An 18,001-nucleotide genomic window follows, 5' to 3' on the forward strand; every position below is an offset into this window, starting at 1 on the left:
ACAAGGACTGCAGGGTTGGGCCCTAAGCCATCAAACATATTTTAATTTGGGAATACTTAACCTATGGACCAGATCATTAGCTGGTCTGAACTGGCGTAGCTCCACTGACTTCACCAGCTCAGGATTTGGCCCTGAGTGTTTATGTACCCTTGTGGGGCTTTCCAGTAGAAATGGACCCTCTGGAATCCCTATACCATATGACATATCATAAAGCATCTTAATTACAACTGTCCATGGCTGGGAGAGGTGAGGGATTAGGAAAGCGCCCTGTGCCTTTCCCTTCCCCAGCACTCCTGTGCTTAAGCATCCATAATTTGGCACTCAGGGTATAGTGGTATCCAAGGCCTTGGCAAGGCCCCCTGCACTGGGATGAATTTCACCTAAATGGAATAAATAAATGGGGGAATACAATTTATGGTTAAACAGTTCCTTATTATGTGAAGGAAATGGCAATGAGAACATTTATACAACTACAGTCCTGGATGTTACAGTAAGAATGGTAGTATTTGGATGTCAAATTACAATGACATTTTAGTATGAACTCTGTAAAGTATTGTGGTGAGTCCACACCAGGTACGTGATCGTCACATAAAAGCTGGTTTAGAAGCTGGGAAATGGTCTTTCCAAATAAAATTTTCAAAATAGATCAGGCAATACATAATGGGACCAGTTAAGATCTCAGCAATTTTCTATTAAGGTCAAGTTCTGCTCTCTTTGAAGTCAATGGAAGTTTTGCCATTGTCTTCACCAAAGGCAGGATTGGACCTTAAAACTGGATTGTATATCACTGTTTGGCAAGGACTTTCATACAAATGAAATATTCCCTTTAAAGAGAAATTATTGCACACTTGATCAATGTTGCTAAATTGAAGTAATTTATTTCACAGTGTTTAAGGCACAAACAATCAAAGTCCCTTGATAGATTCATAGATTCTAGGACTAGAAGGGACCTCGAGAGGTCATCGAGTCTAGTCCCCTGCCCTCATGGCAGGACCAAATACTGTCTAGACCATCCCTGATAGACATTTATCTAACCTACTAAATATCTCCAGAGATGGAGATTCCACAACCTCCCTAGGCAGTTTATTCCAATGTTTAACCTCTCTGACAGTTAGGAACTTTTTCCTAATGTCCAACCTAAATTTCCCTTGCTGAAGTTTAAGCTTAAGTTATGAAACTCTTCCATACTATATTCATTTTCTCAACTTCATACAGATTTATTTTTTCTCAGTAGTTTAACAACAAATTCTATTGTGCAGTAGAGGACTAAATTCTGCTGTCTCATAGATTGGCCTCACTGACTTCAAACACAGCAGAACTTGTGTTACTGAGGACAGAATTCAGCCCTTAGACAGCAGCAGGACATTTGATATGTTTCTGCAGACAAAACCCAGAGCTTAAAGATAATGCTGTAGACAGGCTGACTGATAGTTTTTTGCCATGTGGATCAGAGGTCAGACATGCCTTCTGACATTCAGCAGACCTTTGAGGCGGGAGTTTAAAAATAAATGACAAAAAGAACAAACGAAAGCTCCTATTAATAAGTGTTTTACCAGAATCACATATCTATTATCACTGCTGTAGTATCCTTGTGGAAAAGAATCCTAGGCTTCCAGCCCAAGGATCTTGATGAATAATTGTCAAAATAATCACAGCTTTGTTGCTTTAGCACTGGTCTTTGAACAGCATTCAGGTTTAACTGATGTTCCTGAGATTAGCATCTTGGCAATTATTTTTGAAAACAGTTGCATTTTCTTTAAAGTAAGCTGGTTCAGACAAGATACAAATTATTTGTATCAAATTTGATTCTTTAAAAAGGGATATTGTATAAAAATATACAGTAAATGAAACAATGTTGATGCTGCCTTACCCCTTTCAAGGGTAATAAAAAATATTGCAAATAATGAGTTAATTTAGAATACGCAAGGATAAAGAAGGCACTGAAATCAGTGGGTATTATAATAACTAAGGGTCTGATCCAAAGCCCACTGAAGTCAATAGGAGTCAGCACATTGCCTTCACTGAGGTTTGGGTCATGCTCAAAATAAAGAGAGCAGAATTTGACCCATAATAAATAAGTATGATAAAGAATGATCAAATGTCAACATTATATATTTTTTTAAAAAAACTACATTAATCCACATGACCCAAAATGGCCACACTCTACACCCAATACTGACTGCGTTTCAAAGTTGGGTTTGTTTTTCGACAGTGCTGGAGCATTTCAGGATCAAGGTTTAACCAGTTGTTTTGTAGAGAATTTTTTTCAGCTGAAGCAACTGGTGTGGGAAGAAGCTGTTTACATCTGACTGCCACGAATGGGGTGGCTGTGGTGTTTTCAGCCCCTTTTGGAAGAGGCGTCACTGTGACCATGGGTACGCTCAGGCTCCGTTCTGGACTGAGACCTGGAATGCTGGGAATTGACTGTGTTTGATTTTTGTTGAGAGATTTTGCCTTTTCTGTCTTATGACACATTAGAAAAAAACACACGGAAATAACAGCGACAATGAGTAAAAGAGCCACTGATGCAAGTGGGATAATGATGGACAAAGGGTTGCTGCTTTCACGTGGCTTCACACTGGGACTTTTGGCATTTGCTTTAACTGTAGTCTTGGTCCTTGCAGATCTGCTCTCAACTGGTTCCCCATTAAGCAATGAATCTTCCTCATTTTGATTTCCCCAGCGATTTCGGTTTTGCCACCTGATCTGCACAGTCTTTCCCAGTGCTTCTGTATGTCCCTCATCCTGTTGGGAAACTGGTGGCTCATCCTTGGAAGTAGTATGAATTTTTAAAGTGTCAGTGTGGGTTAAGAAAGGCACGTGACTTGTAAATCTCTGCACAAATAAAGGATCATATGGCATTATGACATATTGAAAATAGCCTACAGCAGGCTGCACATCATCAGCCCTGAGTATGAATGTGAACGAGTCATTTAACATATCAATACCTGTCAGATTAGCATGTACATCAACCAGCACAACACCTCTGTCAATGTCATTTTGTGTGAACAAATTAATTCCTACAAATGTGGCATCATTTATTGACCTTCTTCTTACAATTCTTCCATGAGCTGGGGGCACTGTCACTTCAAATTTGGGATTGCTATTTGTCAGATTAGCTAATTCTGTAGCATCCAGGTCCTTGATCCTTAATTTATAAACCATCTCGTTTGGAATTTTCAGGTCAGATGCAGCTTTCACCAAAGGCCGTGCTATGATATTGAGTACCTGTCCTGTAAGATTACTTTCTGAGGTGAACAACATAAACTCCAATATATCCCGGGATGCACTGAGATTTGTCATAAAATAAGATAGTCTTCCTGAGTGTAAGTCTGCCTGCTCAAATTTATTAACCTGCTCATTTCCAATCAGTAAATGGCCACATTTGAAGGGCACTGTTATTTCATAACTAATGTCAGTACTTTTTCCATTTGTTGTAGCTGATAGCTGTACATTAGTAATAGTGACAGAGGTCTGCCCCTGCGGAAGTACCACATCAGTAAGGTTGACTAGGGTGAGAGAGACTAGTATGACTTCAAGGCTGAAAAGTTTGTATAATGGGCGATGTTTGCCATCAGTCACACTAAAGTAAAAAACCCCAGAGGATGAACTTCTGTCTTGTACAAACCAAACTCTGCCACTATCAACATCAGCTTGCGTGAAATCTTGTATGGATGTACTGAGATCGTTCATCATTGCTAAATGGCCATTGGTGGGATTGCTAATGACTGTGTATTTAATCTCTCCTGGACTGTTGTCTAAGTCTTCGACTTTCAGATTTTCTGGTCCTAGCACAGATGTATCTCCTTGCAGAACTTTCAAACGCAGTCCTTTAGTTTTCAGCTCTGGAACTTGGTCATTCACTGGAACAATGGTGATATTAAATATCTCTTCCAAAACATCAGTATCAGGCTTTCTTGCAGACTTACTCTTCAGGTTTAACCAAACAGCAAAAGTGAAATGATCAGCAAGTGATTCAGAGTTATCATGCATGTAAATGATTCCAAATTTGTTAAGTATGTACTGTGAGAAGTTAGGTTTTTCTTCAGTAATATTTCTTTCTCCAGCCACAATTATGCCATGCTGAGGTAAAGATATAACTTGATACCGGACTTCATATATAGAACGTTGCACCTCTGGTAACTTAACCAATAGATTTGAAGCATCTAAATTTGTTTTGTTGATAAGGACTTTACCTCCTTCCTGAACAATAGCACCTTGCAGAAAGAAAAAGAGCCATTTAAAAACTATTACTTGGTCATTGCAACATTTCAGAAATAAGATGCACATGTGCAGTAGCAATACTAATGGAGATCAGGGAAGACGGACTTGGAGTCAATGTTTCAAATGCTCTCCTGGTATATTTATATCCCACAATACCGTCTGTCAAATCTAGAAAATTATTACCACATTTTTTTTAAAAAGTAGAGATTTAAAATTCAGGGGATAAATTCCTGTATTTATGGATGGGTGTTGGATTAAAGATGTAGCAATGCCTTAGAGCTAGAGAAGACACTCTATTATTATCCCTAGAAATTACTACCACATCATTACAGCAAAAAAGGATAATGTTGTGTTTGCAATTCGAGAAGAACAAATAGATATATTTAATTTCTAAAGTGCTTTAATATTTTAAAGTCTCTTAAAAAAAAAAAAGGTTTAGTAAACTTTAGTTTCCCAGGCTACTCTTCTGCCCAGGCATCAGAAAGAGGGAAAAAAGAAATAATTCACTAAAACCTTTTCATTAATAATAAACTCAAAAACCTTTCTGTTTTTGCAAAACATATGTTTTGGACTTAAACTACATTTTGACCAGTGTCCCTTTAAATGTTTACTAAAACAACTGGAAATCATTTACAAAATATTACCTACACTGCACTCTGTGCTATAAATATTTTGGCCCCTTGTTATTGAGGAAAAGTTTGCCCTGCAGTTTTTCTAATATTCTCATTGGATCCCACATGTGATCATAAATATTAGGAGTCTCAAAGAGCACAGTAACCTTACCTGTATTTGCAAGCAGGCGACTACTCTGATCATGTCTGTTAATTTCATATGAAATGGCAACGTGAAACACCTGGAGATCCAGAGCTGCTGGAGGGGAGGAGACTGTAAATGTGAAGTAATCTTCTGCACTCCAGCCCACAGCCTCATTATGTGTGTGCTCATAGATGATCAAGCCTTCATCCACCTGTCCAAAGTAGAGGGAGTCAGTCACTTGAATATAGAGGTACAACTGGAGAATATTCATAGGCACAACAGTCTGAAGCAGAACAGTGTCCATGACAATGCTTAATGATTGTATACATAATGTATGCGGGGAAATTACCTTGTAGTTCTATTGCCTTGAATATATAATCTGTGCAATCTTCAAGTCATTAGCGCCAGACTGGCAGAACTCACCAGGCTCTTAAATTTGCTTCGCTTTAGAAGTAGAAGTAACATAAAAATAAGTGAGCAGGCCCTCAAAAGGGTAAGACAGTAAAAAATACCTAGTAAGACACTGCTGGGAGCTGAAGGAGCTGGTTCAATGACTGTTAAGTCCTGCTCTCTCTAGGGCAGCTCCTTCACCAACTCTGGTCCATAAGGAGCTGACTGGAGTCCATGGCAGGCAGCTTGTATACTCAGCAGGGAATGGCATACAACAGCCAGTAAGGAATTTATCTCACACTCTATCCTGCTATTGCTGCCTTTGAGGATCAACAAACTTAAGAGTTAATAGAGTTCTGCCAGTCTCATGATAAGGAGTTAAGACTCAGGAGTGAGAGTCCAGTAGGATATCTTCAGAGAAATAAACATATCTACATACAACACTTTTTGTAGAAATGATACAAAGTATACATATATACACAAACACACACACACCACTTCTCCCACCACTGAAGTGTATCTGTCCCTGGGAATGCATATCTATTCAATAGCACACAGGAAGACAACTAAGCATCAGACAGGGCAAGAAATGAAGAACATATTTTCAGCTGAATTTCTGGTCTACAAAAAGCAATTACCTGCACTGGAATTTGGTCAGAATCTCAGGGTTAATACCCATAATCTTGTGAAAATGCCGTGGCATCTCTAGTATCAGAGCGGTAGCTGTGTTAATCTGGATCTGTAAAAGCAGCAAAGAGTCCTGTGGCACCTTATAGACTAACAAACGTATTGGAGCATGAGCTTTCGTGTATTCACCCACAAAAGCTCATGCTCCAATATGTCTGTTAGTCTATAAGGTGCCACAGGACTCTTTGCTGCATTTGTGGTATCTCCAGTAAGCACAAGAGGTCAGGACTTTGTTTTCAAGTCTTATCCAACAGATTTATCCTCATGCTGAAGCACTGGTTCACTGACTAGAGAGAAGAGTGTTACATACCGAATCCTTCGAGAACTCTCATTCAACTAACTGACTTGGCTTAACCTGTGTTAGTTTGTGATTGCCAATGAGATCGCTGCTGAGATGGTATTTTTTCTAAATTTATAACCCATAAATATTTCTTTACACAGCTTGAGGTCATCTCATGGACCTAGCACAGGTTTCCATGACATATTTTTGAATGGATTGACTAATTCTATCTATCTAAGGCATTTCCAGTGTTTCTAAAGCACTTAGCATTATGGAATCTAAGCTCCAACTATGAACGGGACCAACCCTGCTCCCACTGAAATCAATGGAAAAGTTTCCACTGACATTAATGGGTGAACTGAGCCCTGGGGGCCAAACTTCCAAAACAACGTCCAAAATAACATAATGTGTGTTGCCCCAAAAATATAGTTATTGCTAAACTCTGCTCTTTGTGACTGATGTTTGCCAGAATCCCCCAAAATGATGCAAAAAGGTCTTATGTCCATGTAGATACAAGGGCAGGATCACTCTAGTAAGCATAGCTCGAAGCTGGACAAAGCTGGACAAAGCTAATTTATGATTTTTACTATTTCTTTAAAATCTATCTGGGGTATTTTTACTGCATGCACATAAGAGTCTCTGGGTTAAGGAGAGGATGCCATTGGCATGGATTTTTTTGGTCCATTTATGCAACTGTTTCAAATAGGATTAAAAATTAGAAGATAATTGAATGAGTTGTATTCAGTTTAATTAAATAAACACATTTGGATTTAGTCTGGGGAGGAAGCAAGTGGCTAGTTGAATGAGAAAAAAGATTGTTGAGATATCATGAAAAGATTGCCAAGAAAACAACCCACTGTATTCAAAATTAATCTAACAGGCTTGGAAAATAAGATGCACAAATTAGTTTTTTATGCTGGCTGCAAAACAGCTAGCCTTGGACAAGTTCCGTGGAAAGCGCGTGATAATTATGACTTTATTGAGGCAGTGAAACACAGACATAAGGAAGGAGATTAGCTAACTTCTTCTTTAGTCAAGATAAATGAGTTTCAGTTGCAGTGAGAAGTATGTATTTCTGAATACTGACTATAAGACCAAAGAAACTGAAAAAACTAAACTGAACCAAAATGCTTTCCAGTCCAAACTCACAAGAATTTTATTAACAAACAGAACCTGAATTTCTTATTCTTCACATTCCTACTGAATATTTGCACAATTCTAAGCTCCAAATATACATTATCAACCATATTTGCTATCTTTTTCATTGCAGTTTAGCTTGCTCCTATATGGCTAATACACACTGAACTAAGCCAGGTGAGAATTTTTCCCAACATAAAATTTTCCTTCTCTTTTCCCGTTTCCCTCATAAGGTTAGAGGACCATGGTTAAAATACCTGAGCCTTATCTACAATACAGCTACCACTAATGGAGACTATGGGTCCAAAAACTCCCAAGGACAGACAAGGCCTAAAATGGAGACAGACACACAAAATTTGGCTGAGTATTTTTGTAATTTGTACAAAGGCATTAGAATTTGTAAGATCTAAGGTTATAGGAAGAAGCTGCAAGGCATTTCAAAGTATTATTTGATAAATAACATTTAGAGACTGTATCATATCCACAAGAGAACAGAGTAAAGTTACATGTACAACCTAAGCTATGGCATTTCCTGATGTGCGCACATAACTGTGTAAACCTTATGTTCATAAATTCATAGATTTGAAGACTAGAAGGAACATCTGAGCTGACTTCCTGCATCTGAGCTGACTTCCTGCATAACACAAACCACAGAATTTCACCCAGTAATTCCTGCATCAAGCCCAATAACTGTGGTTGAACTACAGCGCATGTTTTACAGAAACATCTAATCTTGACCTAAAGATTTCAAGTGGTGGAGAATCCACCAAGTTCCTTGGTAAGTTGTTGGTAATTGCTGTTAAAATTTTCCCCTTATTTCCAATTTTATATTGGTTAAGCTTCAACTTCCAGCCACAGGACCTTGTTATGACCTTGTTTGCAGATTAAGTAGCTGTCTACTATCAGATATCTATTTTCTATGTAAGTATTTCTAGATCATGACTAAATCACTTCTTAACTTTCTGTTCTATAAGCTACATAGATTGAGCTCCTTAAGTCTCGCTGTAAGGAATGTTCCCTGAGAGTAATTTGTTTTGTGGAACACACAATTATATCCAGATGCTTTACACAAAGGCTCAGTAATTCTCTTTTAGTAGCAGCCACCCCTATAACTTTCTTCATGAAAGGTAAATGAAGTTCTCTCTTTTTAACCCTTCAAATTCAAGGGCCTGCATCATGGTTAAGATTCTTCTATCCAAGCATTTCCTTCAGGGGGATGCTCTTTAAGAGCCTAATCTAATGTTCACTGAAGTCAACAGAAAGACTCCTATTGACTTCAAGGGGACTTGGTCCAGCCTAAGTGACCGTGACATTTGGTGTTAAACACCCCAAGGGACTTCTTGGATGACTTCTTCACCCAGGACCAATGACTTCCAACCTGTGCACTAGTGAGGAATGAAAAATCAGGAAGGGAAACTGGATCAGCCGAATAGCACTGGACATTCGAAATCTCCACCTTAGTTAAATAAATATCATTATAACCAGAACAAGAGAGTGAAAATTATTCAGTCTTCACCAATTTCCAACTGGGAGTGCAAGGGCTTCTCATCTAGTGGTCACTGCAAATTCCCAGATATTGAATGACACAGCTAAATTGGGCAATGATTGTGATGGGACACATGGCTGGCACTAAAACCAATGTAAAAGGCCTGGGCAAAGAATGAATAACTAGGATTCACTTTACAATAACAGTCTGCCACTGGACCTTCTGTAATGTGAATGCTTACCATGGATTGAGTAAAAGTGGAAATATCCTGTGTGGTGTTGTCAGTGTCTATTCTGATCAGTCTTCCAAGTTTTGGGGCTCTGACAATTGTAAAAGTGATAGTTCTGTTTCCTGTGTTGGCCGCATCGTTGGTTACAGCTTTCAGATCATGAGCTGAAATAATTTTCCTAGACCCTAAATAATAATTAAAAATAATACAAGTTTACAAAAATGTAAATATTTTACCAAAGGAAAACTTTCATACCTTTCAAACTTTCGTACCACACAGCCCATAATCTAAGTATATTTTCATTTATATAGCACTTTATAAAATTAGTTGTTTGACTATCTCCCTAATTCTCATATCTCAATACTTAAAGAATAAGGGTGACCCCCAACACATGCAGATCTTTGTCATCAGACAAGTTCACATACAGTAGCTTTTATTTAAACTGTAGTGAGGTGGTGCGGCCTCCCTCTGAGCCAGAGGGGGAGGAACCACTCTCTCTGCCCAAGTGGGCAGAGTCAGGCCGGGTTTGGCCCTCCCACTGGAAGTTGAGGGGCAAGGCAAGAAGTACAAAAGATGGAACTCCTAGCTCAGTTGAAACAGAGCCAGGGAAGGAAACAGACGTGTCCTTCTTGCTGCTGCCTGCTGACCCATCCGCAAAGCCAGGCAGCATCATGGACCTGGAGAGGACTAAGGCTGGGGAGGAGCTGGTGGGACTGCCAGCGGCTGAGTGCCCTGATGAAACAGAGGAGCGTGAGACCATGGAGCCTGATCCAGAACTCTGGTAGGAAGTAGCCCAGGGAAACCAGACTTTAGTTTGTTGGTATTGCAGCTTAACAGCCAGTCAGCATGTTGCAGGAGGATCCCCACTGACGCAGTTGCAGGACACTTTGCCACTGTTAGGGCGCTGGGCTAGGATGCAGTGGAGTTGGGTGGGCCTGCATCCCCCTTCCCCTGCAACCCCACCTCTGGGGCGGAGGCTCCCCACCATAAGCCACGAAGCCTGTGTTTGTCTGTCGCCTGCCAGAGACAGGATGCTAGACTGTTGGCCAACGCTCCCCTGCCTAAGGGCTAGCACGCTAGACTGTTGGCCATCACTCCCCTGCCCAAGGGCTCGTGCTCCAGACTGTTGGCCAGCGCTCCCTGCCTAAGGGTTAGAGCTATCGACCGCTCATCAGCTCTGCCCTGCCTAAGGACTACAGCTTAGAGACTGCTTATTTGTTCTGCCCGCTAGAAGGGTTGAGACACTAACCACTGATTCCCCTGATAGTAGGCCATGAGCCCAGTGATGCAGTGAGGCGGTGTGGCCTCCCTCCGAGCCAGAGGTTTTGCAGCCCAGAGGGCTCAAACAAAGCGGCAGAAGGTATTTTTGTAGTAGCCAGTACTGCACTTCATTCATACCAATACTACTAGAGCAGTGAAGTTAAATCAAAACAATTGGACATAAAACATTGGAAAAGCAAAAAACCCAAAAAAGCACTACACAATCACCACAGTGCTGTGAAATAGAAAATGTATCTTCATAATGATTTATTTCACTAACATTAAAGCATATGCATAGTTATAGAGGAGGCCAAAAATCCTTTGCATACATAGTACTATAATAACCGATGCTCACTGGATTAGGGGCTACCAAAAGGCACCCTGGAACATAGCCAAACCAAGACAATGTATACAATAGTTGTGACAACAGAACAAAGCTAGTGACTTCCTAAAAGAGTGAATGTAACACTAAAAAGTACATCATCTTCAAATGCCATGCATGCAGCATTGTCCACGGAACATTACAATGCAATGTTAGACATTTTATTCTAGTTTAGAATAAATACTTTTGAAACAACTAATCTATTCATTAAGACTTCCTTATAGTGTTTTCTTTTTGACAAAACCTCTTTTTGCAAATCATTTTCAGTAAATTTAAGAACATTAACACTTCAGCTTGCTAGAAAGGAAATGTATGTTTTTCTTAAAACCTACAGTGCAATAGTCTACCGTAAATTATACTAAAGAATGGTCTCATGAATTTCCCACATCTCCTTCCCCTCCAGGTTTAGCTTGCCCTTGAACAACAAGCATTTATGGGTATACATAGATCATTCTGGACATTAGTAAGATATATCCTTGGAGCCTGAATCATCAACCAGTCTCCTGTAAAACATAATCTTTGCAAATGAGTAATGCAGAATAACATATGAAGAATGGGAATGTTTTAATCAGATGGTACCTTAAGCAATCTCCTTATTTACAAGGCAATAGCTGTATCTTGGCTCAAACTGTATATACTCTGAAACTGAGTTATTGTTATGCTGAAATGAGATCTTCCAGTTCTGTCCTCTTTCGTCCTTCTCCCTCCTATCACCTCTGTGCCTCTCAAGATCCACACTGCTTAAGAAACATTAGCCAGGCCCCCAAAGATGGGGTGTTTTAAATTTTGTGTATTTTAAATGTTCCCTCCTTCTTCATTCCTCCACTCCCTAGCCAATTTAAACAGTAGGGAATTGCGGACCAGAAAATAGCTATAGAGTTGTGGATGATCCAACCCACCACTGACTGGCTCAGGTAATTCTCTTTCTGTATAACTATTATTAAAACTTGTTTTCATCTCATAGAGTAACTCAGGCTCACTCAATTATTCAGGACATTGCTTCTCCTAAATAATTTTTTTTTTAGAGGAAACCCTCCCAATTCCAGCTATTTCTGTGCAGACACTTTTCTATGGCTTGAAATTTCTCCCTCTGCAGCAACCCTCCTCCCAGAGCTAGTAGGTATGTACCATACATCATACATAAGATTTTGTCATAGTTATTTTTAGTAAAAGTCACGGACAGGTCACAGGCAATAAACAAAAATTCATGGAAGCCATGACCTGTCTGTGACTTTTGCTGCTGTGGCTCCATGCTTTCCCCCACCACCATGGTGGCTGGGGGCTCCCCCTCCACCCACGGCGGCTGGGAACTGCAGGTTGACTAGATTTCCCAAAGAGAAAATGGGACACCCCAGCCGCTTGCCCAAGGCATCCTCCTCTGCCCGCACAAGGCTGTCACCTGTCGCTGGAACCCCAAGGAGGGCACCCTCAAGAGTTTGTCACCTGTCGCTGGAACTCTGCAGGGTGCCCTCTGTCACTTGTTGCTGCTGTCACCTGTCGCTGGAACTCTGCCAGGGCCCTACTGGCTGTCAGCTCCAGAGTCCTGCAGCCCCTGGGACTGAAGCAGAGAGGTCTCTGGAAGTCATGGATTCCAGGACTTCCATGACCTCCGTGACATAAACGAGCCTTAGTCATAAAGCATGGGTAGAGTAGCTTATGCCCAACTTTGAAGACAGACACATGCTCTACAGTGTGTCCAGGCTTCACCTGCCCATAGAACAAAATTCCGGAGTTTGCTTCAACATTGAGGCTTCCTTCAATCCCATAAAATGTAACCTGACAGTGACTATTATATATTTGTGGGTGAGAGGCTACTGAAAAAGAAGAAAAAACAGTGCCATTACCTAAGGCACAACCCCTTCAGGATAGTCAAAGTGCCGCAGTTCAGAAAAGCTGAATGAAACAAGTTTTCCTGTGTAGCGATGCACATTAATCTTAATGTTTAGGAGCAAGCTTTTTCATTTTTATAAAACAAGTGGCAAAAAAGAGAGAGAGGGAAAAAAAAGAAGAGTTAAGGTTACCCAAAGTGTGAAAAAACTCAGCACAATTTCTCTTTCCATATATATATTTACTAACTCAAAGTAAAATAACAGCTCAGCAAAGACCATAGACCAAGCTGAGCAGGTGGTGAAGGAAATATATTTTCCATGCTGGAAAGCTGTCAAAGTTTAGAGACTTTTCCTACAAAAATGTGTCAGGAATATTTTTTTTATAATTATCTTTGGCTTACAGTAGAAATTCCTGTAAACTCTGTGCCTGAGGCAACCTTACAAACCAAAAAACACCAGACAGGCGTGGTACAGATTTATTTTAATCACATTTATACTGACTGAATTACAAGACAATGCTGCAATAAACTATTTTTTTTTTTGTTTCCTTTAAGTGGATTGTATTATGAGGCTTTATTTATGAGAATCCTGTTTTAAAAGGTAAACAAACTTAAATATTTCTCTCATGCTAGCTTAACACAACATATATAGATGAAGAGCTGCAGTGCAAAACTTCCCCAACACTGAATCCCTCCCTGTGTTGATGGATAACCTTCTCTGAAAGACAAAGGTAGTTCAGGCAACACACTATCTGTATGAAAGGTGTAACACGCAAAAGTGCTGGTAAGAGACAAATCTTTATTTCCTAGGCCCCAGCAACAAGATGAGAGTCAGTTTCAGGAATTAAACCTGGGACCTTTCCAGAAGTCAGTGTCTGCTGTTATACTACTGTCTCATCCAGGAATCACTTCTGGGCAGAACTGTGCTACAGCAGAGCTTGCAACTTGTCTACTTGCCAGTGATGAGTACAAAACATCTCTGATGAGTGTGGCTCCTAATCCATCAACTCCTTCAGAACTTAGGCTTTCATTTAAAAAGTTAAGATGTTGGCTGTAATGGTTGCAAGCCTAAACTTTCAAATGTGAACCAAAGCAATTCTGTCTTCCCCAGTCATCAAAAAGACAATTGTAGGTCTCTGCTGCTTTTCATAACTTTCTCAAGGAGCAACTAAGTGAATCAGCCAACTGGTTAGTATCAATGTTGCTATTCAGAATCCTGAGGGCATTAAACTTTACTCTGTTCCTATAACTTATGAGCAGTCGAGACAAGCTCAATATTCTAACACATACTTTATGCCACTACCTTCTATGAACTTAAAGAAGAATTTTGGAATTAATTCAGTTTAGTAATCTCCTGTGTTTAGAACAGTACAAGTCATACTAATGTGCATATATATCAATACCCATATCAATAAATTAAACATTTGACAAATGAATTCAACTGTGGTTTTAAAAATTACAAATTTGGATATGTGAGAAACGAAGTGGGTAGGGTAATATCTTTTACTGAACCAACTTCTGTTGGTGAGAGCAACAAGCTTTTGCTCTACACAGAGCTCTATTTTGGGTCTCTGACTTGGTCTACACTGGTGGGGAGCAGGTCAATCTAAGTTCCACAACTTCAACTACATGAATAACGTAGCTGAAGTTGCCATACTTAGATCTACTCACCGCAGTGTCTTCTCTGCAGTGCAGGATCGCCCGGCGGGGGGGACACAAAAGGGACAATTTGACCCAGGCCCCCACGAGAGTTTTTCGGGACCCCTGGAGCGGGGTCCTTTGCTTGCTCGGGGGGCCCCGGAAAACTCTCATGGGGCCCTGGAGCTTCTTCTCCTCCTGGTCTTCGGTGGCAATTCAGTGGTGGAGGGGTCCTTCCGCTCTGGGACCCGCCACCAAAGTGCCCTGAAAACTTCGGCAGCGGGTCCCGGGGTGGGTATTCGGCAGCAATTCGGCAGCGGGGGGCCCTTCCGCCCTGGGACCCGCCACCGAAGTGCCAGGTCTTCGGCGGCAATTCGGCGAAAACCCCAGGCCCCCTGAATCCTGTGGGTGGCCCTGCTGCAGTGTGTCAACTGCTGCCACTGCCCCGTCAATTTTGCCCGCGCCTCTCGCAGCAGTGGAGTACAGAGTCGATGGGAGAGCACTCAGGGGGGCAATTTATCACATCTAGACTAGACACAATAAATCAACCCCCACTGTATTGATCGTTGCCCGCCGATCCAGCGGGTAGTATAGACATACCCTCAGTGTAAGCTCAAAAGCTTGTCTCTCTCACCAACAGAAGTTGGTCCAATAAAAGATATTACCTTACCCACCATTTCTTTTTAATATCCTAAGACCAACATGACTACAACACTGCATACAACAAATGTAGATGTGTGTCCATCTACAGCTATTTTATAGCCAGACAGATATCTATCATATAATTGTACACATTATTTCCTATGCAATTATTTCAAGTAAACTGAATCAAAATAATTTTATAGCCGAAGCCATACCTGGAAACACTCTCAGTCCTTTTTTAATTTCTAGGCTGATAACTAGAGTGCGAGCTGTGATACTAAAAATTTGTCGAGGTGCAAAGTTCAGACCATCTGTAACCTGAAAATTGAAGCCTCCAGACATTGCTCCTAAAGAAAACAAAAATAATCACTTTCTTGTAAATTCAAATATTATTTTAAAAATCCCTTGTTATTTATTCAGAATATGGTGGGAATACACATTGGGACAAATTCTGTTCTCACTTACACCACAGTAAAACCAAAGTAATACCACTGAAGTCACTTCCAACTTATACTTTCGCACTTGAACACTGAAGAGTTAAATTAAAGAATAATGTGGAAGAGATTATAAACAATAAAAACTACTGAGTTCTATTTGCATTTTTAAGGCCAGATCCTCCACTGGGTTAATCAGCAGAGTCTATTTGACTTCAATGGAACTACACCAATTTACACTAAAGGAATATCTGGCACTTAACCTCTTTATTCTTCCCTCCTTTTTACCTTAGCAGTGGCACCATAACTGAAGTAGTAGTCTGGCCCAGATGCAGTTTTTGCAGCAAAACAACTATAATGGCATTACTTTGGAATATGTTTGTAGAGATAAATTGGCTCTGAGTTTAAGCAAATTAAAAATATTCTGCAGCAATTAAAAATATTTCATTTCAAGATAGCTTCACTAAGAGGACCCGCAGCCTCAGACTAAACTATTAGACAGCCAGTGTGTGCTAGAAAGAAATACATTTCTTTTTTAAAATCTCCAAGCCTGGATTTACTCTGACTTGACTGTCAGCAAAATATGTTCCAGTGACTGCATGGGGATTGAAATATCGTAAAATTATACTGCCACACTCTACTATTCCGATGCTCACAGCACTGCTGAACAAGTGATGAGTAGGGGACACTAAGATTATTTTTTAAGAAGAGGGTCAATGAAAAATTAAAAATATTAACTGCTATCAATAGCTAATAACATTTATAAGTATCTGCCTGTTATACTTAATTTAACTCCTTTATGTTGTTATATGAATGTATATCCTGTAAGCAGAAGAGAGATCACTACACTCTTTCATGTAATGATCGGCACTTTTTGACAAGTTATAAATTAACATATCAGAAGAATTAATGTTTGCCTGAGACCATAGTTAATGACTTCCCCAAGGAGTACCATCAAAACCAGCTAAACAGAATATAAGCTCTAGAAGCTTAAGCAGCATCATATTTATTTTTAAAGCTTTAACTTTTCCAATGTTTTCTCTTGATAAAAATGCACAGCCGGTTGCTGATTTAAAGGGTTGACAGCATGTGCCTCAGGTGAGGAGAAAAAGGCTTATTTAGCTTCACTTGCTTTCTGGTTAATGTGGATCAAGTGCCTGATAGAAGTAAACAAAAGTTTACTGTGGGAGCAGAAGTAGGCCATAAAGAACTGACTGGATAGCCAGCTCCTATTCACTGACTAACATTATTATAGTATTGTGTTATTTCTATCATAACTGATTTTAAAGGGGCCATTGAATAGTTTGATCAGAATGAAAAAAAGGTGAAGTGAAAAGAAAGGACGCCAGAGAGAAAAAGATTGTAATTGTTGCAGTAAGAGATGATGAGGCCCTGGGAAAGGGTTGGACTGGGAGAATGGAAAGGAATAACCTGATTTCAGTGATGCTGGAGAGAAAAAATGTGAGGATTTAGTGGCAGATTCTGTGGAGGGAAAGGAAGAAAGAAATGACACAGATTGCAAGCCTGGGTAGGGCAAATAGTGGAATGCTGATCATGACAGAGAAGAGAGGGCTAGGATAGATATGGAAAGGAAAATTTCAGTTTTTACTATGCTGAATTTGAGCTGGTGACAGGACAACCAGGATGAGATGTGGAAGAGACAGATAATGATGCAACATTGAAGGGAGAGGGAAAAGGTGAGGATGAAGAAGTAGTTTACAACTTACAACGTAAGAGTTCGTAGAATCATAGGGTTGGAAGGGACCTCAGGAGGTCATATAGTCCAACCCCCTGCTCAAAGCAGGACCTAATCCCCAACTAAATCATGCCAGCCAGGGCTTTGTCAAGCCTGACCTTAAAAACCTTTAAGGAAGGAGATTCCACCACCTCCCTAGGTAACCCATTCCTGTGCTTGAAGAGTTATTAGTCAAAGCTGTGTGATACCACAGGGAAAAGAGAAAAGCATAGAGGGCCCAGGGCACAGCCCTGGAGGACATCAAAAAAAGCCAAAGAGAGGATAAGCCACTGAAAGAGTGGTCAGAGAAACTAACCAAGAGCCAGAATAACAAAAGTCACTGGTGCCTGGGGATGCATGAACTTTCAGGAGGATGGAATGATCAACGGTATAAAAAATGGCATAATGAATGGAAGAGAATAAGAAGGGGATCCTTTGCCGGGAAAAGGTCATTGGTCACCTTTGGTAAGAGAGGCTCCAGGGAATGGAGAAAGCAGAAGACAGATTGCAGGGGCTGGTTAGTGGAGAGAAAGCCAAAGAAGCAGTGGGAGATGACTGGAAATGAGGAACAGAGAGAAGTTAAGCAACACCTGGCAAGCCAAGCATGGCCAAGAAAGGGGAAGCATGGGGTAGAATATCATTAAACTGTTCTTCGCTAAGCTGCATTCCTGGAAATCTCCTTTTAAGATAGGGTTTGTGGTTAAGCAGCACACAAATCAGGAACTACATATAGCACCTTTCATCAGAGAGGAACCCACACACTTAACATACTGTGGTAACTAAGGCCCCAAAATTATGAGTTTTTTCTATTTAAGAATTACCCAGGCATAAAGGACTGCTGGTAAAGTTAGAACAGACTATTGAAAGAATAAAAACCCAAGGTCTAACGGCTA

At 40.4% G+C, this 18,001-nt stretch overlaps 1 protein-coding gene across 3 annotated transcripts in view; it reads right to left on the minus strand.

Moving 5' to 3' along the window:
• LOC116818249 (chondroitin sulfate proteoglycan 4-like) overlaps nucleotides 1–18,001 on the minus strand; it is a 79,394-nt gene that overhangs the window by 20,742 nt on the left and 40,651 nt on the right. For 2 of the 3 annotated variants that reach the window (XM_032769018.2, XM_032769017.2), the window contains 4 exons: nucleotides 15,155–15,286; nucleotides 9,202–9,374; nucleotides 5,008–5,191; nucleotides 260–4,217 (listed from right to left, as the gene is read on the minus strand). In XM_032769018.2, coding sequence (XP_032624909.1) covers nucleotides 2,164–4,217; nucleotides 5,008–5,191; nucleotides 9,202–9,374; nucleotides 15,155–15,286 — 2,543 coding nt within the window. In that variant the 3' untranslated portion in view covers nucleotides 260–2,163. Of the gene's footprint in view, nucleotides 1–259; nucleotides 4,218–5,007; nucleotides 5,192–9,201; nucleotides 9,375–15,154; nucleotides 15,287–18,001 lie in introns of those variants that run through there. The other variant, XM_032769019.2, reaches the window with a different exon arrangement.

The sequence above is a fragment of the Chelonoidis abingdonii genome, chromosome 6 (genome assembly GCF_003597395.2).
Source record: "Chelonoidis abingdonii isolate Lonesome George chromosome 6, CheloAbing_2.0, whole genome shotgun sequence".
Lineage (NCBI taxonomy): Eukaryota > Metazoa > Chordata > Testudines > Testudinidae > Chelonoidis > Chelonoidis abingdonii.